General features: G+C 38.2%; 2 protein-coding genes across 2 annotated transcripts; both read right to left on the bottom strand.

Annotated features, from left to right (window-relative positions):
* Positions 1-1,513: 1,513 nt before the first annotated feature.
* LOC145888805 (uncharacterized) lies at positions 1,514-9,852 on the bottom strand. The gene is made up of 20 exons (XM_082979662.1): positions 9,060-9,852; positions 8,513-8,666; positions 8,202-8,425; positions 8,011-8,142; positions 7,260-7,415; positions 7,148-7,207; positions 6,854-7,085; positions 6,606-6,790; positions 6,337-6,408; positions 6,080-6,277; positions 5,343-5,414; positions 5,067-5,255; positions 4,859-4,930; positions 4,300-4,485; positions 4,168-4,239; positions 3,846-4,022; positions 3,397-3,468; positions 3,150-3,341; positions 2,840-2,911; positions 1,514-2,334 (listed from the first exon to the last, which is right to left on the bottom strand). The coding sequence occupies exons 1-20, from the start codon at positions 9,594-9,596 to the stop codon at positions 1,963-1,965; spliced, it is 3,426 nt and encodes a 1,141-aa protein (XP_082835788.1). The 5' UTR covers positions 9,597-9,852; the 3' UTR covers positions 1,514-1,962.
* An 11,071-nt stretch (positions 9,853-20,923) lies between these two features.
* LOC145889067 (uncharacterized) lies at positions 20,924-25,806 on the bottom strand. The gene is made up of 7 exons (XM_082979950.1): positions 25,557-25,806; positions 25,005-25,165; positions 23,759-24,672; positions 23,558-23,662; positions 23,349-23,426; positions 23,074-23,136; positions 20,924-22,974 (listed from the first exon to the last, which is right to left on the bottom strand). The coding sequence occupies exons 1-7, from the start codon at positions 25,569-25,571 to the stop codon at positions 22,220-22,222; spliced, it is 2,091 nt and encodes a 696-aa protein (XP_082836076.1). The 5' UTR covers positions 25,572-25,806; the 3' UTR covers positions 20,924-22,219.
* Positions 25,807-26,446: the final 640 nt, after the last annotated feature.

Genomic DNA, 26,446 nt, shown 5'->3' with positions numbered 1-26,446 from the left:
GGCGAAAAAGGCAATTAATCGCAACACTATCAGATCGTATTTCCATGTCCCACAGGATCTTGACCATCTCGTTCTCGGTTACGGTATCCGGTTTATGCATCCACGGACTTTTTCCCACTGCGAGATTGTAATGTGCGCCTATGATCCTGTGAACAAGTGCTGTCACGTTATTATGCCTCTCCAGGTATTTGTTATTGGCGATCTTGTGGTATCCGGTCAGGATATGACTGAACGTTTCATCGTGTGCCTTGCAAAGACGGCACTTTGGATCGATCTTAAGTATCCTTGCCTTGTGACACTAAATGTTATGTGCTTGGTCCTGTGCTGCGGTGATCAGAGCCAACGTTGATGCCTTTAGACCTGCATTCTTCATCATCTGTAACTTTCTTCAATTTACGTATGTTCTGTTATTTAGCGTCGGAACTGGCCATGCAGGCTCTTATCGGTCCAGGTGTTGATGTTATTTTCCATCTGATCTTTCTTCCAGGAGTCGACACCTATGTCTAGCTTTTGATACACCGTACCCAGACGGATTGCCTGAATTATCGAGTCGTGATCTTGTTTCGTCGATTAGATGTACTCCGTTAGACTGACTTCTTCTGCACGAATGCTTGCCTCGATGCCATGAATGCCTCTTCCTCCTTGACTCCGCTCCACGTACAAGCGATGTACGTCGGCTTTCGTGTGAAGAGCACCATGTATTTTCAATTGCTTTCTTGTCACCCGGTCCGTCTTTTTCAACCGTCCATCGAAGAATTCCGGTGTAAGTTATTACCGGAAAATTTTTCACCATCATATATAGGCTGAAACTTTTTTAGATAGATAGACGATCTGTACTAGTAGAAAATTCTTCAAGTTGATTTCGGTTTGGCAATTAAAAAATTAAAATTACAATTCTACATTTTATCTTCACAACAAATGTGCTAGGTGAGAATTACAAACGATAGTCTTATGTTGCGTGCATACGCAGTCCCTATAGTGACGCAATAAGGGCAATCAAATCTCTATCTGCGCCACATTGTCCTTCTTCTCCACTTCACAATGCAGTACTCGTGTAGTTTACAATGGAAAATTCTGGCATATGGTTTTATTGCATTTAAAATATAGTCTATAGAATGGTTCAAGAAGATTGATCTCAATAAAAAAATGTTTCTGTTGGTTGGTGCACACACTAAAATGAAACTAGCTTTCGACATCAATAAATATAATGCCGTTGACATACGCAATTTACGATTTCTGTTTTATAAACAATAATAATCTTGTTGCATCTGGGTAATCGCGTAATTCATATACGAAATTTACACGATCTCCTCTTTTCTGAAAACCAAGCAAAGCATTAATTTTTTCGCCACAATATTCTAATTACAACCATTTCAGCGCAGATATGGTCGAAGTCACTTGAAGAATTAATTATAGATTTCGATGCATATCATTTACTAAAATCTATGCGATTATTCAACATACCGCAATATTTTTTAAACAAGTTTTGATAAAGGTTGACAATATTTGATGGAAACTGGTTTTTGTAGCAAAAATATCTAAAAATTCACATCAGCACAGCGTCGGATAACTTTCAGATGAAGACTATTCCACGCCCTAAAACTTTGTACTGGTGACAGTGTTCTACACTTAGCTGGTCCATTCATTTAATTTTGGCGTTTGACTCAATATAGTTTTACTATGCAAGCGATCCTTTATTTAGCACTAACCCTAGGAAGTTGCGAAACAAAACGTTTGGAGAATAAGGAGGATGGCAATAAAAATTGTACATTCAATAGAAAAAGAGCGGTAATTTCTACATAAAATAAAGCGGTAGTTCGCTCACAATCACCATTTAATAGTCACACAAACACAAAACTAAAAGTAGCTTTTCTTGCTGTACTCCATTTCTAAACAACCGTTACAATCTTCACAAAATGCTAACAACAGTAAAAACCCTACATTCATTCGTTGGGGCCATAATTACCAACCATGGGTTTTACACAGCAAGCCATGAAATAACAAACCATGAAACCTATCTGTTGGTTTGTCAAGTTCTCTTGGTGTACTTGACGCAAAAGTGCGAAGGAATTTCCTTAAATGTGAATGTACATCTAAATGATCTCTGTACGGAACCTTCCTTTGTCGAAGGAAAATTCTTTTGTTGTTGGAATTTTGTCGTTCAATTCGTTTGTAGTGATTGTCTAGCTTCCTGAGACATTTATCAAGAGCAGATGTAAGAACCGTCTGGTTATCATCTGTAAACTCCTGCTTGAACATGTCTTCTGCATCTTTCATTTGCTTGTTATGTTCCTCTTCCAAAAGCGAGGGTTGGACATGCACTCCTTCGCACAACTGTAAGCAACAGGATCAAATGTAGGTTATCTTTCGGTTAATATCTTTCCTGTTTTTTCTTAAACATACAATGCCCGGAAGATTGTGCCGCCCGACAATATGCAAAGCAGAGAGTAAATGTCTTTAATGCAGCTCAGGAATATATTTATACACTTAGACATTTTTTCATATAATAACGGGTAAAATGGTTATTTTGCTGGTTGTTGAGTCTGTAACCAACAAAGTAATTTTTAGGTATTATTTTTTCGCTTTTCTACTGCAGATTATTCTAGAAAAGTAATTGTTTTTTTTTAATCCATGCACTAAATTTTTTGGGTATGTTTTTTCTTTTAGGCTACAGAGTAATCCTGAATAGACAGGTTGTAATTTGACAAGGAGCCCAAGGCATTGCCATCAACCGCAAGTTTCCGAATTACTTGTTTAGACTTTTTTCTTTGTGGTTAAATGTTACCAAATTTCGTGGCCGAGTAAGTTGCGGTACAGTACATTGCGTTACTGTTCTTACCTCATTCATGAACTCTAAGTATTTTAGTTGGACGTAGCGGGAAGACCATTGTGCCAGGTGGTGAAGTATCATCTGTTGCAACAAAAAATTGTTACATACTGCATTTGTATTTTAAATATTTAAATATAAACGTGTTAAAGTTCGCAAAAAGTACATATTTCATTGAATAATTTGCTTTTGTCCTCAACGGACATTTCTACCATTTAATCGCACGTTAGTTAACACAAGCTGATACTGTTTTGACCGCGAGCATTTGCATTTCCAAATTTTGTGTTTATTGTATTTCGTTTTTTTTTTCTAATCAATTCACCATGCGTTTGTCATTCCTTTCGGAAGTCAACTTGTATAGTTCGTCTATTTTGTCTTCTAATTGCTGTAAAGTTGATTGAAACTCGTTTTTTGGTTCTTTGCACACAAGAGCTTCAAACTGTTTCACCGCCTTGGACTTTGCTTCGCTGTGTATTTTTTCCAGATGTTTCATTTCCACAAACAACCCTGTTTCCTGAAATAAAAAGAATAGGATATATTCTTGACAAACATAAAAACATCAAGCTCACTTTATTTGTTATTTTTGAATACTCATTAATTGATTCATCGTGTTGTTGCTGAATTAAGAGACTTGCCATTTTCTGAAAAAAAAAGAAATAACATACAAGGATTATTTAATTCAACAACTTTTCCAACGCTGCGTGCCAGTTTACAAGTGAGGTTAATGCGTTAATGGCTTCTAATGCCAACATACAGTATAATACTAAAATACCAAAATGTGTTGAACTTAACCACTACGTCGTCATTATATAAATTTTTAATTTACATCTTAAAACTCATATATTTTCCGAACATTTAGCACTTTTAACTTTCTTCCTGCCGCAAAAAAAACGCTGTATTTGCAAAGTATTGGCGTGCTAAGAATATGACCCCGCATGCCAAATTTAGCGTGTGTGGACGTTGCGCATAGAAGACCTTGCAATAAATAGAATTAGGTTAAAAATATTCAACAAAACACCTTTTTAAGTTCGTTTTCTCTTTTTATCTTTTCATATTCATGGTCGACAATTTTATAAAATTTCGATAAGCTGTTTTCGTTTTTTCCTCCCAACGAAATACCAGCCTTAGTTTGTTCTTTTATTTTTAAATGAGCCTCATAAAGTATTGTTTCATCTGTATATCCACTGTTAAGATTCTGTGAAAAACATTAGAATTAAGACTCTGTTGTTATGCAATATGCTTAACACGTATATAACAAGCAAAACAAAATTGAACCTATTTCATAATAATCCATGCTTTAGTGCATTTTGCAGATTTTATCAACACTTGTCTTCACCTACCTCTTTCATTGCCGAGATATATTTCTGTCTTCCATCAGCTACAATTGGAGATACCTCTTCCAGAAAGATTTCCTAAAGCATAAAACATTTTTCCAGAAAATCAACCCATAATAAAATTTAATCAGCACTAACATTTGCTTTTGAAAAGTTTTTTTTTTCTTCCTCTATCAGCAAAAGTGTTTGTCCGACAGCTTTGTCTTTCATGGCGTCTTGCGTACCAACACACTCTTTGTTAAATTGTTGTAAAGCTTTTTCTTGTGCTTCTCGATGATTTGTGACAAAATCTTCCTCTTTGAAGTCACTTCTTCCTTCATGTATCTGAAAAGTACATCATGGTACTTTAACACAAAGAATGACTTTTGATTCAACACATGTCATAAGCAATAAACCCAATAGAACAGCAATGGTTACATCGAAAACAAGCTATATAATCATTTTTAAGTAAAAAAATCCTTTGCTAAGCCAGCCCTGAATCATAAACAACTTGAATATATTTAAAATTTCTAATATTTTCCATTTTAAGGTGTGGTATAAAAACATGTTGGCCTAACACCATGTTAATTTTAGAGTTGCAGTAGTTTAACAGCGTTATTGCCAACACAAATATTTCTTTATATCCAGTTGTTAAAAGAAAAAAAAAATTGTTTGTTTTTCGTTGTGTCTGTATTGCTAACGACTAGAAACAACCAACTGTGTTCATTAGGTGTTGGTAGGTTTTAACCGCATTCAGAGAGTGTTTTTCAATGTTTCGTTGCAGTTCAACCTGAAAAAAGGAGAGTCGCTGTAATTTGATTGTACCAGTCTTGTGACATTAAACTGTAATTTAGAAAGGACTAATACAGAAAAGTGAAAAGTACAAAAATGACAAGGTTGTGTTTAAGAAATATACTTGGACGTACTAGTTTCTGTTTATTATCGTCCATCAGTTGATTTAATCTGAGAGAAATCATTTCCTCTATTTCACAACGGTATATTTCCCTTTCGTTTTGATCCTTTATTAATTCATAGTACTTTCTCCATGCTTCACCACTGGCACCTTGAGCAATTTTCTTCAACACATGCTCTTCAACATAATCCCCACTGGCGATCTAAAATTTATTTATTTTAGTTTTTTCAAAAAACAAATACGTTTTTGGCATGGCATATATCGGCAATTTAAAGGCAAGCAAACTTACATTAAGGAGAGATGTTACATAGCAGTTTTCCACCTCGTTCAACGAAATGGCAACTTTTTCTATTGTTTTAACCTGTACATAGAATTCTGGTTTAAAATGGTTTATGTTGGTATGCAATTTATGAACAAAAAATACAAGAGCAAAAAATTAGATACCAGCTCATGACAACGCTACAATAGAAACGGATTTCTTATTGAAAGGACAAGACAAGCAAAGACACATGTAGCGAAAAGATTCCAGCAGAATATAAATAGAAAGTCATAGAGGGTGGCAACGTGAATACGTACAAGTATGCCTAATCTTATGGATTTATCCATCTCAAAGCAGGCCATATTGGGTTTATGAGCAATTTACATCATTGATGTTCGGCAGTCAAAAAGATTTTGCTACGATATTGGAACGTTGTTGCCAATTCGTAATTCAACAGCAAACAAAGTTATGCCATGGCAAACTATCAGGAAAAAAAATTGAACCACATTAAGAAATTAAAACATGGTGTATGGCTAACGAATGCAAGTTTAATCACAGAGGAATTCAAATCCTCCCTTCCTACACTGGCAATGGAAATGATCCCCATGCATTTGCCGCTATTGCGTAATATCATACTCAAATCGTTTAAAATGCAAATAACTGATTTTTAAAGTATCTGAAGATGTGAAATTGTTTCCTAATCTTAATACGAAAAATATTGTACATCCGGTTTTGGTCGATGTTATGTTTTCTTGTATTTCACTTACCCTGTTTTGTTTGTTTTTCTGAACGAAAAACAAGAAGGTAATGTCTATAGATTCAAGTAAATGGTCGCGATGCTGTTGAATTAAATCATCCCCGTTGACAAATCTTGGTTTTTGATCAAAGTGTGTCAAGGACTCATTTTTATAGTTTGTATGTTCATGATTCAGCTCCTTATTGCTAAAACATTTTGTTTCGCACGACTGTATAAATAGCAAGGCATGTTTGCATTAATCGACAAATTTCAAAATTGAAACGAGACCTTAGTCATTTGCTCTTGGTATTTCTGTTGGCATTCATGGATAATGATTAGTAAGGAGAACTTGTTGGTTGCCTGTGCAAAAAATGCAAATGTAAATCTAAAATGAGTACTGATGTTGGGGCTGTTGAAGCACGTTTTGTGCTCCCAAAAGCAAACAATGTAGTTTTTAATATAAGTACAATTACGGTTGATAATAAGGAGACTAAGTTTCTATACTACTGTGCCTTTTAAAGATGGCCGCCATGAGTAAATAAAAACCGCACGTTAACCTGCAAAAGTGGTTGAATTTCAGGCATTTTATTGCTGCTAAATACTTCAAAGTATGCCAAAGTAATGTTTATGAAATCCTTTCCCGTCACTGGTTTACAGTGGACTTTTTTCATTTCAACGTGATCAGGTGTAAAAAGTTCGCGGGCCAAAACATCAACAGATTCCAGAAAGAGGTTTCGTACATCTGAAAAACATATTTTCGTCATACTAAGCAAGCTTTTAAATAGCAATATGCTATGAGAGTCACCTGCCAATTTCATATTGTTTTCCTGGTCATTCCATTCCGTCACTTCGCACCCAGGAATCGGCATTAAAAAACAAGAAATCGTTTCAAAGGAATTTTCCAAATTGTTACGAACCAAGTTTGTTTCTTCGTGCTGATTGGCTGGATGAAGAAACTTTTTCAATACTTCCTTACCGCCATCAAAGTGTTTAGTATTTTTAATATCTCTCCAATCTCGAACAAGAAACAGGAGCTCCTGGTGGCGACAAAGTATGAGAATAAGTAATTGCCTGTTAATGTAACCTATAAAAAGCACACCTGGAATGATTTGCAGGAAGGTGTTCCTTTCTTGGCCGCTTTTGCGTAGTTAAAAAACAGCTGAAAAGTTCAGATTTATCAGATGTTATGTGAATCAGGACAAAAAACTAACCTGCAAGTTTTGCATGTTATCCTCTTTGAATTGGAGCATTATGTTGCATATTTGAAAAGAACTCATAAAAGTACTCATTCCCAAAATACAGGCAGAGTTCAGCAAAGTCCCACCTGGTTCGAAGGAGCCTTGAGTATCCATTAAGAACACTGCAACCTTATAAAAAGAAACACCAATGCGTTTGACCACAATGTTGTAGTGTGTTTGGTTTGTCTTGTTTTGTTTTGTAATAAGTTTACCATATTGTTGTTTATGAATTAAAACTAAAGATCAATTATATCACATATATTTGTCGTCGTATCTCGTTATCGCCTCTAGTGGACGGGTGATTTCTATGACAGCTTCTGGATGTGGTCATTTATTTAATATAATGTGACAAACTTTAAAAAAAACGCACACCTAAAACCATTCGCATTCGTCTGTTCTGCAAGTGGATTGAAAACGAAGCGAATTAAATACACATCCTTCGAACTGAATGAGCGCAAGAGCGATTGAGCGCGGCGTCGCTTCTCTTGCGCCAAAAAACGGGCGAGGAGCGATTGAGCGCAGCGCATTTGAATTCGCTTTAATTGTTCAAGTAAACGGGCTTACTTTTACGGTTTTTCTTTGAGGCATATACCCTGCTGGTTTGAAGCAGGTCTTACGAGCCTTGAATAGTTACGATTCAACACAAAAAGTCGATTAATTGGACCATTACCAACTAATCATGTTCGCGAATTCATTTAGGCAATATATGTTATTTAATTTTTACCTTTCCATTTGGCGTGTCAAGAAAGAACGGTGCGTTGCAAATCCATATACCTTCGGTGTGCCTTTCAGTTCCAGTTTTCCAAGCAAATCCTTTGCTTATTTTGTCTTCCTTTGATTTAAGCCATTTGTCCAACTATAATAGAGGAGTTCACGGTTATTATTAGGTATTTGTCTGTTTGTGTAAAACTGCACCGTTTCCGAATTTTGAGCCTCCAAAAATCGCAAAAACAAGTTAAGTAAAAACGATTTTCCTGTTCGTAGATCGCCAGCAATTGAATAGACAGCAACCGGTATGTTTGCAACGTCTGGGTGCGAAAAAATTTTTTCCAGTTCATCTTTGTCAACAGAGTAACCTCCTTCAGCACTTTGATCAGGTCGAAAAATTTGAACAGATTTGTAAAAATGCTCTTGCATTTCTGTGAAATAAAGAAAAAAAGAATATACAGCATAAGTTTATAAAAGTTTAAAAAAATGACAAAACATGCAGAAAGTCGCACACAAACCTGAGGTTTCAAAGGTCTGTTTCTCTCCAACATCCAGAGAATTGTTTGATTGTTTTTCACAATTGATTTTTGGAAATTCTCCAACGGGTGGTATGTCATATTTAGTCTCAATCTGAAGGTCAGCCATAACACTCATAATGTCGGGAGCGTGCAACTATAGGTCAGCAAATACATAAAACTGCCTTTACATTTGTGGTAATTTACACAAAACTTACCACACCATTTTGAGAAATTTACTCTCAAGCCATAACACTCATAATGTCGGGAGCGTGCAACTATAGGTCAGCAAATACACATACAACCATACATAAAACTGCCTTTACATTTGTGGTAATTTACACAAAACTTACCACACCATTTTGAGAAATTTACTCTCAAGCCATAACACTCATAATGTCGGGAGCGTGCAACTATAGGTCAGCAAATACACATACAACCATACATAAAACTGCCTTTACATTTGTGGTAATTTACACAAAACTTACCACACCTTTTTGAGAAATTTACTCTTATTGCCTATGATAACTTAAAAATAAAAGTGTATTACCTCCAGTCCAAACTTAAGTGTTTGTTTCATGTTTTCTTGGCCCTTCACTTTTATTTTTTTTAAATCGTTTTCATTGATGTTCAATTCTGATGTTTGTGAAAGGAGTGTGATGGATTCGAACATATTTACATCATCGTTTACTTCTGCATTGTACAACTCTAAATTTTTGTTAATCTCTCGTAACAAGTCACCAGACTTGCATGCATTTTCAACTCGCTTGGCAATTTCTGGAGTTTCAGCAAAGACTGTCAAAACAATGCTGTTGTGAGTGACGCTAAATAGATTTGCTTCGTAGTTTAATATTGCTTTCTCAAAGATATCAATAAATCTTTCAGGGTTTTTCCATAATAAAATCCCCGCACCAACACCGGTAGCTGCAATTGCTGCAAGAGCTGCTTTTCCGTTTAGTTCGATCTTCAGAAATCCTATGTTAAAGACATAACGAGGTGGCGGTTGTTGGTCTGCCATATATCTAAACATTTGTTTAAAACTTCTGCAAATGTACAAAAGCTTTAGTCTGTATAACATGTCGCACATGACAAATAACTTATATTAGTACATGTTAAAGAGGAATAAGGATCCAGTCAGATGAAAACCTGCATATTGCAGAAATCATATTTTACAGAAGAATTAAAATACTATCTTTCAGCACCCTGGGCCGATACCCTATGACCACGTTTGCGTTGAGAGAAAAAGGTTAGTGTTGAGGTTAGAGCTGGGGTCTTTTACGCGTCATTGAACTTCAATTGCATTTCGTCACGTATCACGATTCAAAAAAGAACAAATTACCAATGCTTGTCAAGGTCCCTAATACACCTAACGTGTAACAAAAAAATGAGCTGACAAACAATTCATTAGCATGATATAGCTAATCATGAATGTCTGATATAGTCACATAACAACACTATTAGGAAATGTTAAAAAACAACTTTATATTGGTGTTGGTACTTCAGGAAAACAAACAAAAATGTTGTCATTTATTTGAAAACATGGAAATTTTCATGAGCATTACAAAAGTAGAAACAGATCTCGTTCATCTTTTGTGAAGTTTGAATTACCGCTAATAAGACATGAACATAAGAAGAAACAACTGGTTTGTACCAACCGTTATGACAAAGCACAAGGCCTGTTTTAAACTTAACTGCGCCAACTTCATGTATCACGGTTCGTTGAGCAACTCGTTTGGCGTCATACACTGTCTTCACCCTTCAGTGAATTTTTAAACCATTTGGCATCGCAAAATTATATATTTTTATAGGGTACAGCAAAAATTGCAATGTACAGTTTAAACGTTCACAATGGCATGCGGTTGCTTTTGGAAAAGATGTGATAATAAGCACATTGCTTGGGCCAAGACTCGCATTGAATTGAGCAACGGTCGCCTTTGTCCACGAGAGAAATTCGAAGAAAAACAAAACAACCGTGGCCTTTGTTCAGCTACAAGGGTCTAACACATCGTGAAAGCATCCTAAATAGGTATAAAAGACCGCTGCGCCCGGCGAACACAGGCCAATGTGATGACAATTTTAATTAAATCAGGACTGGTTGGAATTAAAGTAGAAGCTGGGTTTCACAGCTCGACCGCGAACGACAGTTTGAGCAACTGTAAGGTCAAATAACTCCAGTTAACACTGAACCTATGTATGCGACCTCAAATCCGCATACTCAATGGTATCACATGTGTATATTGCACATGTGTGAAATTATTGCCATAGTATGTCATATATATTTGCTAATTTCAAGTTATGTTGAAAACTCACTGTGACAAACTAACAAATCGTTGAAGCAGGCGTGGGCTCTAAAATAGACGCCGAGTTTTATGACTCGCCTCAACACAAACGATCCAACAAAGGCTAAATCACACAGCTAAACCATTCAACCACAACAAAAATGCTGAAGTCTGGGTGGTAAATGTTGCCAGACATCAGTTTAAGTTTGGAAACAGCTTTTAACTCTTTCCACCCCGAGCGTTAAAAGCTGACGATTATGCGCCTACAGTAGAGTCCTCGCGTCTTCACGTAAACGGTAAATGAATTCGTCATTGCGTCGCGATCACAAGCCTTGGCGGCGCAAAAATGCACTTAGTTCAACGTACTGGGATGGAAAAACTGTTTCTTGCGTCAACAAAAGTCTACAATAATGTTTTGATGAAGTTTAATCAATTTGTACATAACCTTAATTTTCAGTAATTTTTGGCGTTATTTTGCACTGTTTTCATATATTTCGGTTGCAATACGACCAGCAACGCGCCGTTATAGTCATACTAAAGTCGTTACGGTAAGTACAGAGATCGCTTAAACCGTCGGCATAAACATTACGAACGTGTTGAATGTCCACTGCAACGTTATAAAGCCTGCGAAGAATATACAGTTCTAATTGTTGTGTTTCCTAATCTGACTTTAATTGAAAACCTGATGCAAACACTGCACCAACATTTAATACATCAAGACCTGTTTTGAATACATTTTTTGACACACGCAAGAATACCAATGGCAAACTAAGTGAATTTAAAAACGCCCAATCGCTCAGACAGAACTAAACAGAACCGAATCACAAACAAAGAACTACTGAACACAGCAAACCACTCATTATATAAAGAAGAAAAAAAAACAAAGAGAGCTAACGGCCAGCCGACAGTTAACAAAGGAAAGACAGTTATTAAAATACGATAGAGGACTTTTCACAAAAGAAAACTAACGTCTCCAAGCAACCAAAACAAACACTTTCAAACTAGCCAATAAAATCACTTGACAACAAAACTGTTGCTTGGAAATTAACAATGCTTGAAAACTAATATGACGCTAAAAGGCTTGGGAAACGATATCACACTAAGGACACGAATTTCACGTGGTTAATTCGAAACAATGGTGTTTATTTGCCATACAGGATTAAATGCCACCAAACATTTTGTATGTAACAAGACTAATTAGTCCCCAAATTTTTCCCCAACATTTTTTTTCCTTGTTCAATTCTTATAAGTTTGTATGCCTTACACAATTTCAAAAACAGATGTTGACACAGTGATTTTACCTCTTCCATGTTTGTTCCGTTATCTGCAACGAGTGCTACAGAATATTTGAACAACATTCGCTGCTACCTTTTTGATATAATTTTGTGTGCAGCTTAATTTGCGGATTGCAATCACATTTCTGAATACTACAATATGAATTCGGTCACCATTACTTCACATATTCCAAAGTTGAAAACAGCTGATTTTGCAGTTGATGCTAGTTTCGTGGCCCTTGTTTCGTTTCAAGGGGCTCACGAATCGCAAAAACATCCTGAATAGGTATAAAAGGCCGCTGCGCCCGGCGAACACAGGCCAATGTGATGACAATTTTTATTAAATCAGGACTGGTTGGAATTAAAGTAGAAGCTGGGTTTCACAGCTCGACCGCGAACGACAGTTTGAGCAACTGTAAGGTCAAATAACTCCAGTTAACACTGAACCTATGTATACGACCTCAAATCCGCATATTCAATGGTACCACATGTGTATATTGTACATGTGTGAAATTATTGCCATAGTATGTCATATATATTTGCTAATTTCAAGTTATGTTGAAAACTCACTGTGACAAACTAACAAATCGTTGAAGCAGGCGTGGGCTCTAAAATAGACGCCGAGTTTTATGACTCGCCTCAACACAAACGATCCAACAAAGGCTAAATCACACAGCTAAACCATTCAAGCACAACAAAAATGCTGAAGTCTGGGAGGTAAATGTTGCCAGACATCGGTTTAAGTTTGGAAACAGCTTTTAACTCTTTCCACCCCGAGCGTTCAAAGCTGACGATTATGCGCCTACAGTAGAGTCCTCGCGTCTTCACGTAAACGGTAAATGAATTCGTCATTGCGTCGCGATCACAAGCCTTGGCGGCGCAAAAATGCACTTAGTTCAACGTAATGGGATGGAAAAACTGTTTCTTGCGTCAACAAAAGTCTACAATAATGTTTTGATGAAGTTTAATCAATTTGTACATAACCTTAATTTTCAGTAATTTTTGGCGTTATTTTGCACTGTTTTCATATATTTCGGTTGCAATACGACCAGCAACGCGCCGTTATAGTCATACTAAAGTCGTTACGGTAAGTACAGAGATCGCTTAAACCGTCGGCATCAACATTACGAACGTGTTGAATGTCCACTGCAACGTTATAAAGCCTGCGAAGAATATACAGTTCTAATTGTTGTGTTTCCTAATCTGACTTTAATTGAAAACCTGATGCAAACACTGCACCAACATTTAATACATCAAGCCCTGTTTTGAATACATTTTTTGACACACGCAAGAATACCAACCGGAAACTAAGTGAATTTAAAGACACCCAAACGCTCAGACCGAACTGAACAGAACCGAATCACAAAAAAGAACTACGGAACACAGCAAACCACTCATCATATAAAGAAGAGAAGAACAAAGAGAGCCAACGGCCAGCCGACAGTTAACAAAGGAAAGACAGTTATTCAAAACGATAGAGGACTTTTCACAAAAGCAAACTAACGTCTCCAAGCGACCAAAACAAACACTTTCAAACCAGCCAATAAAATCACTTGACAACCCAACTGTTGCTTGAAAATTAATATGACGCTAAAACGCTTGGAAAACGATATCACACTAAGGACACGAATTTCACGAGGTTAATTTGAAACAATGTAGTTTATTTGCCATACAGGATTAAATGTCACAAAACATTTTATATGTAACAAAACTAATTGGTCGCCAAATTTGTCCCCTAAATTTATTGACCTTGCTTAATCCTTATAAGTTTCTATACCATGCACATTTTTGAAACCAGATGTTGACGCAGTGATTTTACCTCTTCCATGTTTGTTCCGTTATCTGCAACGAATGCTATAGAATATTTGAACAACTTTTGCTGCTACCTTTTTGATATCATTTTTTGTGAAGCCTAATTTGCGGATTGCAATCACATTTCTGAATACTACCACATGATTTCGGTCACCATTACTTCATATATTCCAAAGTTGAAAACAGCAGATTTTGCAGTTGATGCTAGTTTCGTGGCCTTTGTTTCGTTTCAAGGGGCTCACGAATCGTGAAAACATTCTGAATAGGTATAAAAGGCCGTTGCGCCCGGCGAACACAGGCCAATGTGATGACAATTTCAATTAAATCGTGATAGGTTGGAATTAAAGTAGAAGCTGGGTTTCACAGCTCGACCGCGAACGACAGTTTGGGCAACTGTAAGGTCAAATAACTCCAGAGTTTACACTAAACCTATGCATACGACCTTAAATCCGCATATTTAAGAGTATCGCATGTGTATATTGCACATATGTGTTAAATTATTGCCATGGTATGTCATATATTTTTGCTAATTTCAAGTTATGTTGAAACACACTGTGACAAACTCAATTTTAAACTAACAAATCGTTGAAGCAGGCATGGGCTTTGAGGTAGACGCCGAGTTTTATGGCTCACCTCAAAACAAAGGATCCAACAAGGGCTAAATCACACCGTTAAACAAGCCAAGCACAACAAAAATGCCGAAGTCTGGGTGATAAATGTTGCCAGACATCAGTTTAAGTTTCAAAACAGCTTTTAACTCTTTCCACCCCGAGCGTCTATATATAGACGATTATGCGCCTACCGTAGAGTCCGAGCGTCTACACATATACGGTAAATGAAATCGTCATTACGTCGCGATCACAAGCCTTGGCCGCGCAAAAATGCATTTATTTCAATATACTAGAATGGAAAAACTGTTCCTTGCGTCAACAAAAGTCTACAATAACGTTTTGATGAATTTTAATCAATTTGTATTTAACGCTAATTTTCAGTAATTTTTGGCGTTATTTTGCACTGTTTTCATATATTTCGGTTGCAATACCACCAGCAACACGCCGTTATAATCAAAATAAAGTCATTACAGTAAGTACAGAGATCGCTTGAACCGTCGCCAGAAAAATTTCGAACGTATTGAATGTCCACTGCAACGTCATAAAGCCTGCGAAACCAATACCGTTCCAATTGTTGTGTTTCCTAATCTGACTTTAATTGAAAACCTGATGCAAGCACTACACAAATATTTAAGATATCAAGACCTGTTTTGGATACACTTTTAACACACGCAAGAATACCAACCGGAAACTAAGTGAATTTAAAGACACCCAAACGCTCAGACAGAACTGAACAGAACCGAATCACAAAAAAGAACTACAGAACACAGCAAACCACTCATCATATAGAGAAGAAAAGAGCAATGAGAGCTAACGGCCAGCCGACAGTTAACAAAGGAAAGACAGTTATTCAAAGACGATAGAGGACTTTTCACAAAAGCAAACTAACGTCTCCAAGCGACCAAAACAAACACTTCCAAACCAGCCAATAAAATCACTTGACAACGCAACTGTTGCTTGGAAATTAACAATGCTTGAAAATTAATATGGTTTCCCAAGCGTTCTATCACACTAAGGACACGAATTTCACGTGATTAATTTGAAACAATGTAGTTTATCTACCATACAGCATTAAATGTCACAAAACATTTTGTATGTAACAAAACTAATTGGTCGCCAAATTTGTCCCCTAAATTTTTTGACCCTGCTTAATTCTTATAAGTTTCTATACCTTGCACATTTTTGAAACCAGATGTTGACGCAGTGATTTTACCTCTTCCATGTATGTTCCGTTATCTGCAACGAATGCTACAGAATATTTGAACAACATTTGCTGCTACCTTTTTGATATCATTTTGTGTGAAGCTTAATTTGCGGATTGCAATCACATTTCTGAATACTACGATATGAATTCGGTCACCATTACTTCATATATTCCAAAGTTGAAAACAGCAGATTTTGCAGTTGATGCTAGTTTCGTGGCCTTTGTTTCGTTTCAAGGGACTCACGAATCGTGAAAACATCCTGAATAGGTGTAAAAGGCCGTTGCGCCCGGCGAACACAGGCCAATGGGATGACAATTTCAATTAAATCGTGACTGGTTGGAATTCAAGTAGAAGCTGGGTATCACAGCTCGAACGCGAACGACAGTTTAAGCAACTGTAAGGCCAATTCACTCCAGAGTTTTTACTAAACCTACGTATATGACTTTAAATCCGCATATTTAAGAGAATCACAGCATGTGTATATTGTACATATGTGTGAAATTATTGCTATAGTGCAAAGCTGCAGACAGGGTGTATACACGCACTGTTTTGACCTGTAAGGTCTCATCAGCGGAGCTGTTGAGTGACACTGTGCTAGCTTTTACAATAGCAGGCACACTAGTCTCCACTTTGTGTACCTTTCGGTCAACGTCGATCTGCAGGGTACCCTATACTGAGTACCGAACAACCGAGACGACGAAACAATTTTTTTGCACATATATTACATTGGTGTCTTTTGCCTTTTGCACTATCGGTTACCAAGCAGATCCGTTTGGCCATAGTGCACTCCACAATGGTTCGTCTCTGTTGTTTGGTACTCAGTATAGGGTACCCTGCAGATCGACGTTGACCGAAAGGTACCACAAAGTGGAGACTAGTGTGCCTGCTAGTGCAAAAGCTAGCACAGTGCAACTCAACAGCTGCACTGATGAGACCTTACAGGTCGAAACAGTGCGTGCACACACCCTGTCTGCAGCTTTGCAATAATATGGCTTTTTTGCACATATATTGCTATACTATATGTCATATATTTTTGCTAATTTCAAGTTATGTTAAAACTCACTGTGACAAACTAAATTTTAAACAAACAAATCATTGAAGCAGGCATGGGCTTTGAGGTGTACGCCGAGTTTTATGGCTCACCTCAATACAAAGATTCCAACAAAGGTTGAATTACACCGCTAAACCAGTCAAGTGCCCAAATTATGTGTGCACACGTAATCTAACTACTATAGTGTAACCGAAATTAGTTCAAGGTGCGAGATGTTAACGGTCAAAAACAATGGGGCGTGGGACGTTTTAAGAGACATCACAGAATATGGTGTCGGAAATACCATACTGTAAGTTTTTGAGACTTGAGATTGGTCACAGCCGTGCGGTATGCTTGAACTTCCGAATCAAGCTGCGCGGTTGCAAGGGCGGAGTAATCCAAGTCCAAAGGAAATTCAATGGAGGCTCTGGATAGAGCATCTGCGACCTGATTTTGCTTTCCTTTGGTGTATCGCACATCGGTAGTGAACTCGGAAATGGCGGTCAAGTGACGTTGTTGTCGCGCAGACCAAGGTTGGGAAACTTTTGTGAAGGCAAAAATCAACGGTTTGTGGTCAGAGTAAGCGGCAAAACTGCGACCTTCCAAAAACTAGCGAAAATGTCTGAGGGACAAATGCAAAGCGAGAAGTTCTCTGTCAAATGCACTATACTTCACTTCAGGTGGTCGAAGACGTTTACTAAAATAAGCTAACGGGCGCCAGACACCGTCAAGGAATTGCTGCAGCACTGCTCCAACCGATGTTTGTGACGCGTCAGTAGTTAGAGCTGTAGGCGCTTGAGGCAGAGGGTGGTGTAAAAGCGTCGCGCGCACAAGTGCTGCCTTCGCTGTTTCAAATGCTGAAGTCAGGCGATTGTTCCAGACGAGCTGTGTTGCTTTGCCTGAAAACGCTTCATAGATTGGGGACATGATGCGTGCTGCGTTTGGTATGAACCTGTGGTAGAAATTTATCATACCCGCGAATTCCTGAAGCCCCTTGATGATTGTGGGACGAGGAAACTGCTGGATTGCTTTTACTTTGTGAGGCAGTGGACACGCACCATGCATATTGACTTTGTGACCGAGAAAATCAATTTGGTCGACGCCAAACTGACATTTGGCTACGTTGATGACCAGACCATGATCTGCCAACCGTGTAAAAGGTCGTTTTAAATGGTTGTGGTGATCAGCAGATGTCTTGCTTGCTACTAAGATGTCATTTAAGTGCACAAATACAAAATCGAGAGACTGGCAAGCTGTGTCCATCAAACGTTGAAATGTTTGGGCGACATTTCTTAACCCAAATGGCATGCACAGAAATTAAAAAAGACCGAAAGGTGTTATTACCGCCGTTTTGGCAACATCCGCGAGCGCAACTAAAACTTGGTGGTAGCCACGTACAAGGTCGATTTTGGAAAAAATGGTAGATCCTGCCAAACTTGCTGAAAAGTCCTGAATGTGAAGAATTGAATAATGATCAGGTTAAATAGCAGCATTTAATCGTCTGTAATGTCCACACAGCCTCCAACCACCTGTAGACTTTGGAACCATTTTTAACATATTGGCGAACTCATTTCTTGACAAAGTGAGATTCTCAGGAAGAACGCGCCGAGCACGCGCGTGCACTGGAGGTCCACTGTGGTTGTTATGAAATGCTGCACTCCGTGCCTGGGAAGCAATTCAGAAAAGTGAGGCCATGTAACTGCGGGAAATGCGGGCAGCAAACGCGCGTAATCACTCTTGTCTGAGGTAAGAGCATTTATGCGTTGAACTGAGGTCCCGTCTTTTCGAATGGGAACACTAGCAAACGTTTGTGCGCTGACCAAACGCTGTCGTTAAAGATCAACTAACAAAGAATGTGCTCTTAAAAATCGGCGCCGAGCAGAGGCCTGGAGACATTTAAACTTTACAGGGGGCAAATTTAGTGAGATCAGACTTGAGCCGTACGTCCGAATACTGTAGCCGTTCGCAGCCACAAAGGTTTGACCGGACCTGTTTGTGTGGCGCTCAAAGCGAGAAACGCCGATTTCTGACCCCATGTCGACAAGAAATTGCGCCCAGACATGCGGTCCATTAGAAAAAATAGGCTGCGGCGAGGAAGGTCGTTTTTCCTAGCACTTAAAAATGCTGCAGGGATGTTGCCAATTCGAAACAATGTAGTTTATTTGCCATACAGGATTAAATGTTGCTTATATTTGAAAACATATATTCCGATAAAACATCTTGTATGTAACAAAACTAGTTGGTCGCCAAACTTGTCCCCTAACTTTGACCTTGCTCAATTCTTATGAGTTTCTATCCCTTGCACAATTTTAAAACGAGATGTTGACGCAGTGATTTCACCTCTTCCATGTTTGTTCCATTATCTGCAACGAATGCTATAGAATATTTAAACAATTTTCACTCCCACGCTTTTGATATAAGTTTGTGTGCAGCTTAATTTGCGGATTGCAATCACATTTCTGAATACTACCATATGAATTCGGTCACCATTACTTCATATATTCCAAAGTTGAAAACAACAGGTTTTACAGTTGATGTTAGTTTTTTCCCAGCATACATATTTTTGTTTTAAATTTTATAACGCTGCCTTTTCACAGATATACCGTTATTTAACTTATCGGGATGGGGTATAGGGGGTTCCTTGTCCGCGTGGTTTATAGTTCATATGTGACAAGTGATATATATTGATTGAGTGATTTGAGCAGTCAGCAACATAAATTTTAAATACATTCCTATATGTTTTAAACCTACGTTCCCACGTAATTGCCAACATTGACTGATCTATAGACGAGTCGTTGGCGCCACCGAGTGGACAGTAAAGTTTTATCGGAACTTTTTACATCTTAGTGTGACCAAAAAAATAAAACAATTTCTCTTTTCCTGTTTGAGTAGGATTTTTCTTAGGATGTGGCAAGTTGGCCACTACCTAGCAACGCTTCTTTCACAAGGGATGATGCATTGTGCGTTCCGAGAAGGCTCTCTAGGTACTCGCTTAGATGTTGTGGTCGGCTCCCAAGCGCATCTATTTGGACAACGTGGGCCTTGACATTTCACAGTCTCTGTCTTTCAAGTCGCAAATCCTGGTATTTGGTGATTTTTACCTGACCTTTAAAATCGATGTATCTGTCGTCATAGACCGCGATGTCTATTATTGTCGCGGCTCTAGACAGCTTGTCGATCATTGTGATGTCTGGGCCCCTTGCTGGAATTTTTCAATCGATTCGTATTTCCATGTCCTACAGGATCTTAACCATCTCGTTCTCGATCACGGTCTCTGGTTTATGCATCCACGGCCTTTTTGCCACTGGAAGCTTGTAATGTGCGAATTCACTCCTGTGAACATATGTAGCCACGGTATTATGCTTTTCCAGGTATTCGGTATTGGCGATCTTGCTGCATCCGATCAGGATATGACTGACCGTTTCATCATGCTCCTTTCACAGATTGCACTTTAGATCATTGCTGATTTTAACGGTCCTTGTCTTGTGACCTTTGGTGCTAAGTGCTTGGTCCTGTGTTGCGGTGTCGACGTTGCGACGACGCCTTAAGACCTGCATCCTTCATCCATGTGTAGCTTTCCTCCGTCGATATATGTTCTGTTATCTGGCGGTGGAACTGTCCGTGCAGGCTCTCTATAGTCCCGGCGTTGATGTTTTTCTATCTGACCTTTCTTCCAGGAGTCGACACCTATGTCTTGCATTCGATATTCCTCTCCAAGGCGGATTGTCTGAATGCTCGGGTCGTAGTCTTGCCTAGTCGATATGTAATTATCGTCGTTAGACGTCGCCCCAGTGTCGTAAAACTGTAACATAGTGATTGTTTGTAATACAGAATCGGACGGGTGATTGGCAACAATGGCCAAGCGCCCGACCAAGAAAAAAACGTGATTGGGATTCCTGGCCTGAATATTGTTGGATGACCCACTGACTCTGCCACCGTAAGGTGTTTGCTCCGTTATCTCTAGTTTTGCAGCAAAAGCTGCAGAATGCTCGAACAAGTTATTCAGTAACTTATTTGATTTGATTTTACGTGTAGCATAATATGCGGATTGCAATAATTTATAAACACTACCACAAAATATTGGCACCATTTCATGGTACAATGTTGCAAAATAGCAGATTTTACAATTGTTGTTATTTTATTCCTGACATGCATTTTTTTTAAATGTTACCATACATTTCTGATGAATACATGTGTTTCATGTTTAGCGTTAAAAAAATAACTGGGGTATTTTCTTTTCGGTAAACAAATATTTGTTACTTACATTAAACTGATTTGCATTCACGTGACAATCGCACGAAAAGGTTTGTGTTGCACAACCCATATATCGAACTATGTACATCTATTGGAGTGGTTACCGTAGTTAGCAACAAAAGTTAGGAATACTTTACAATATGGTGACACCGGTTTATGCAAATAGTTCATGCAAACGTTACAACACTAAGCAAATGACATAAACGGTTAGCGCGACGTCCAAATCACGATTAGTTTCATCTGGGTATAACCAGTCTTTGTGTGGTATCTGCACTCCCAACAATGCATTTATGAATTACATTTAGGCTACAGATATGGTACACATAACACACCTCTTGATGAACCTTTCATTTAAAACGTTTATATCCGTCATATTCAACACTTTGATTGTAAAAATGTGTTCACCCTAGGCGAACATGATTACAGTTTTTTCACGCTTTAAATCAGGAAGTGCCATATAGACTATACGTTATAAAATGACAGAAACTTGTTATGATCAATTTACATCTCATATCCAACAAAATCAAGTGATTCTGCAATATTTCATGAAACGCTGGAAAAAATGTTTGGCATCGGGTGACGATCATGTTGCAGTAAAGTGTTTTTAACTGTCGAAGCGTATCGTAACCAACATCAACCAACACTCGGTGCTGTCAATTTGCACTGAGCAACAAACCTACTGTAAAAGAGCGCGCAGCAATAATCGAGCCAATTTGAAGTATGAATGTACTACATTTCTCTGAAAAGGATGTAACACATGCAGTTATGTCATGCGACTCTATTACAACCAAGGTTAAGGCAGGAGGTGATCACGCGCCAGTGGAATGATCCGATGACAATATCACGAGGTTATATGACGTCATCAAACAACATCAATAAATTTCTGCGAAACGTTGTAATTTGTAACAGGCCACAAATTACTGTGTAAAAACATATTTACAGTGGCGACAAAAACACTACACAGCCAGTCAGCAACTAATACAAGCGCGATTAGAATTTGTGCAAGATTAGAAAAGACTTTGATTTGTGGTTCGATATATCTCTATAACAGAAGTGATGCAACGAACATTGCCATATTCTATTTTAAGTGGTGGTTTGCTCTGTTTAACACTTTTGCGCATGCATAGCAGTGCAATGAAAACAAAATATAGTTACAAGTATGACAGAGTGTGATTTTGACACAGGCCATTTGCAAACTCGGAATTGCCAATCTAAAAGCAACAATTCGTCACTGCATCGAAACGTTCAGTTTGCAAGCAATTTTGTGCGAGCAATGCGTAAATATGATTCCACTTCCTCGACACGCTTTTGTTTTTCTTCGTCGCTTTCATCCACTGCCTTTTTGAAACTATCTATGGCTTGTTTCAAAAAATCGCGTGCCTCCTTGAACTTTTCTTCCTTTAATTTAGCGACGCCAAGATAGGTTAAGCCATTTGCGTATAGGGAATACTTGTCTGCTTCTGCACCAAAAGATTGATCCATTATCTCAGTTAACTTCATTAGCGATGCTTCCCAGGACTTTAGGTCATCCGCGAGGTAATAAATCTCCGCAGTATGTTTGTTACAAGATGCTTCTTTTCTACTTCGGAGTTTGGAATCCACGTTTGGAATTTCGTGAAGCGTCATGGTGAGCTCTTCCATGTAGGGAATGTGAAGGTGTAGCAATAAATCTTTTCCATTGGGGTATTTGTCTTGTTGTTTGGCTATTTTTTCGCTCGTTGCTTTGATTCCACTACAGACACGGCTGATGTCGCTCAGTGCCTCCTTTTTGTCGCGTTTGTTCTTGTACAACAAACCAGCAAGGTAAAAGAATAGAGTCGACAAAGTGTATTTCTGCTGCTTCAGCAACTTCATAGCATAAGTCTCAAACCTGTCCCCGGAAGCATATTTGTCTTCCAAAATTAGAGATAGAAGGAGTTTGGCGATATCGGATCCTTTGTCATATTGCTTTGTGGTGGCCATAACTTCATACTCCTTGATTTTTGAATTGGCTTCACGCTCTGTAAAAATCTTTTGTCAAAGAATGCAAAAGCCTTTAATAAACTTTATGCGTAATAGTCCAATTGTATGCTGACCAAAAGATATGTTCGAACACATACCGTGATGATGAAAAATTTCGTTTAAATCTGGATTTGAGCCAGGCCGGGGGTTTGACGCTTCACCTACGTACAAAAGTTTTGAGAAGTTGTTTAGCCAAACCATGCTAAAGTGTGTATACAGCTAGACACAGAACTTATATACCAAAAAGTCTTCAGTGTTGCCTAACAAAAGAAAATGTTCCACATGTTCAAGGTTATTGTCTTATTATATGAAACGTTGTTGTTGTTGTTTTAAAGCTGTGTTCAACCGTTCTGTGACCAAATAATTTACAAACCTCGTTGATTCGAATTTTCGTTTAAAGGCGTTGAAGCAGGTGGGGGCTTTGTAGCAGGCGCAGAGCTTGACGGACCACCTGAGTACAAAGGGTCAAAATTGAAAAGCAAACAAACGCTATTGACATTTTCGAGGCAGAACAAAACTTCTTTTAAACTACAATTTGTTTTGCCTTTTACGTGCCAAATCCTTTTTATAAAATTTACACACCACGTTTATGTGAAGGTTTGTCCAATTGAGGACCATCCGGCTTTGAAGAAAATGGAGGATTTGCAGATAGAAGACCAGGAGACGATTGCAAGCTTGATGATCCACCTGCACGCAACGGTTCCAACAATCATTGAAAGCCAGATGGTTAAAGCACCAAACATTGGTTACCTTAAATTACAACTGACAATGTATTTTACTTACCGACGTCCTTCGGATTTGAAGGCTTTGCAATGCGCCTTGGTTTTGGCAGAGTGGGTGGTTTGATTGGGCGTCCTGTGCCAAAGGATTTGTTTTCGAGAGAAAATTTGCTGAGTGGCATCTTTTCATCCTGGCAATCGTCCGGGTCGACAAAAGTGAGATTCTTTATTGCTTCCGAGATGCTGCTGATAATATCGGAAGGCTTATACTTCGCAAGTTGTTTCTCTAAACGTTTCTTCACATCCAGCATGTTAGGCCTTTCTTCGGGTTTTTGCTTCCAACAGCTTTCCATTATCTCCTGCATGAGTTGAACGCTCTCCAGATCCAGGCCATTTAGATTTTTCTTCATTGCATCTATTTTTCTGGTATTTGGGCGGCCCCCTGCTTTGACCAATATAACAAACAACTTTGGATGATTGAACGAGTAGCACCTGGTCAGAAGCATGAGGACCACCATGGCAAAAGAGTAGGTGTCTTGCTCTTTACTCAAGGGCAAACTTGGATCATTCAAGACTTCAGGTGCCGTATATACCAACGTGAGTTGATCACGTGTCGGATTAAGTGACGCCGTCACACAATTCGTGTAGTTGCACAACTTTGCCCCACCGAAGTCGGATAACTTGCAGTGAAAATATTTGGAAACCAAAATATTTCCAGGCTTGATGTCACAATGCACCATGCGTTTAAGCTTTGACACATTGTGAACACTGGCAATGCCACCAGCGATTTCGGTGCACATTTGTAAGGTAACTGACACCGACAAACTCACGCTACTGTTGAGCAGGATATTGTCAAGACTTCCATAATTGCAGTATTCCATCACAATCGCCATCACCCCTTTCAACTTTGTCCAGCCATAGAGTCGCACCACGTTTTCGTTGTTTGATGTTTGATGATGTGACAATTCACTCTTTACCCTGCAAGTAATGCCGTTGGGCTTAAATGTTTCCGGCCTGTAATAATCTGAACTGCGTTTTACAAAACAGAAACTTTTGTATGCAATTAGGATTTGATCCGAGATTGCTTTGTGACAGGAATACACAACAAAAGGCAGATCCAATAAATCAAACAATATTATATTTGTTTGTCAACATGCTTTGTGATATACTTGTTTCGACAAACTTTTTCCAAAAAAGATGCGGATATTTTCTGTTGCAAAGAACTGTTCATAAGGCTATATAACAATTATGGAACGCATAACCGTTTGTATTCATTGATCAGTACTGATATCTTGAAAACACACTCTTACATTTCCTCAATAGATGGTCCTCCGGTTGTTAAAAAGCACTTTATTGCAACAGGACCGAGGACTTCATGGACAGCAAGTCTCACAACTCCAAAAGCACCGGAACCCAGGTGTCCGAGTTTTCCGGGAATGCATTCGAATTCGTCAGGATAAAATTCTTTTAACTTAAAACCCAACAAAAAATCACAGTTATAAATGACAGACTGTAGATTTACTTCATTTAAAACGTTTTGTGATCTCATAAATGTTCAATGTTTTCTCCTATTTTTTTCACAATTATTTTCACTTCAAAGGCACATTATGGATAGGTCCGCCAGTGTAAACACATTGCCATATTTTGTATTCCCGTACTATGCAACCCCACAAACAAGTTTTTTTTTATTTGTCATGAATGATATTCAGTCTTGAAGAATGCGCAAATATTTTTAGGTTTGTGTTGACAACGAATTTAGAGAGTTAGGTGCAACACACGCAAAAAATTCTGAGGTACATTAATTCTGTGTAGGCGGTATACGGAGAATAACATCTACGAACGATAAAACACATTAATATTACCTGAACGCTTTCCATCACCGTCGAAGTCAATGATTATTCACCATAAATAATTCCATATTTTCAAAATACTTGCTTAAATTACTTGGTAAAGCAGTTTCAACACAGATTTGACAGTCATGTCGCTACAGCGTTATAGCAACTAACACAACTAAACGGAAATGGTTGGTGGCGTTTGATTCAGAAATCCTATGTCAAAGACATAACGAGGTGGCGGTAGTTTGCCTGCCATATTTCTAAATATTTGCTTAAAACTTCTGCAAATGTACAAAAGCTTTAGTCTGTATAACATGTCGCACATAACAAATAACTTATATTAGTACATGTTAAAGAGGAATGAGGATCCAGTCAGATGAAAACCTGCATATTGCAGAAATTATATTTTACAAAAGAATTAAAATACTTGCATTCTGCACCCTGGGCCGATACCCTATGACCACGTTTGCGTTGAGAGAAAAAAGTTAGGGTTGAGGTTAGAGCTGGGGCCTTTTACGCGTCATTGAACAATTGCGTTTCGTCACGTATCACGATTCGAAAAAGAACAAATTACCAATGCTCAGGTTCCTGATACACCTAACGTGTAACAAAGAATATGAGCTGACAAACAATTCATTAGCATGATATAGCTAGTCGCGAATGTCTGATATAGTGTGTCACATAACAACACTATTAGGAAATGATAAAAACAACCTAATTATATTGGTTTTGGTTCTTCAGGAAAACAAACAAAAATGTTGTCATTTATTTGGAAACATGGCATATTTCATGAGCATTACAAAAGTAGAAACAGATCTCGTTCATCTTTTGTGAAGTTTGAATTACCGCTAATAAGACATGAACATAAGAAGAAACAACTGGTTTGTACCAACCGTTATGACAAAGCACAAGGCCTG

This window comes from Ascidia mentula, chromosome 2 (assembly GCF_947561715.1).
Source record: "Ascidia mentula chromosome 2, kaAscMent1.1, whole genome shotgun sequence".
Taxonomy (NCBI): domain Eukaryota; kingdom Metazoa; phylum Chordata; class Ascidiacea; order Phlebobranchia; family Ascidiidae; genus Ascidia; species Ascidia mentula.
The sequence above is the reverse complement of the archived record's forward strand: the minus strand, read 5'-3'. Positions and strand labels throughout refer to the sequence as shown.

What these genes read in the sequence shown, in the direction of transcription:
- LOC145888805 (XM_082979662.1), bottom strand. Translation starts at nt 9,596, where the DNA reads ATGTGCGACATGTTATACAGACTAAAGCTTTTGTACATTTGCAGAAGT. An exon ending in AGGCTCAAAATTCGGAAACG is followed by an intron (nt 8,143 to 8,201) that starts GTGCAGTTTTAC and finishes CCTCTATTATAG; the next exon opens with TTGGACAAATGGCTTAAATC. An exon ending in AGAAAAACAAACAAAACAGG is followed by an intron (nt 5,415 to 6,079) that starts GTAAGTGAAATA and finishes TTCTATGTACAG; the next exon opens with GTTAAAACAATAGAAAAAGT.
- LOC145889067 (XM_082979950.1), bottom strand. An exon ending in TTCAAATCCGAAGGACGTCG is followed by an intron (nt 23,663 to 23,758) that starts GTAAGTAAAATA and finishes CGTTGCGTGCAG; the next exon opens with GTGGATCATCAAGCTTGCAA. An exon ending in CGAAAATTCGAATCAACGAG is followed by an intron (nt 23,137 to 23,348) that starts GTTTGTAAATTA and finishes TTTTGTACGTAG; the next exon opens with GTGAAGCGTCAAACCCCCGG.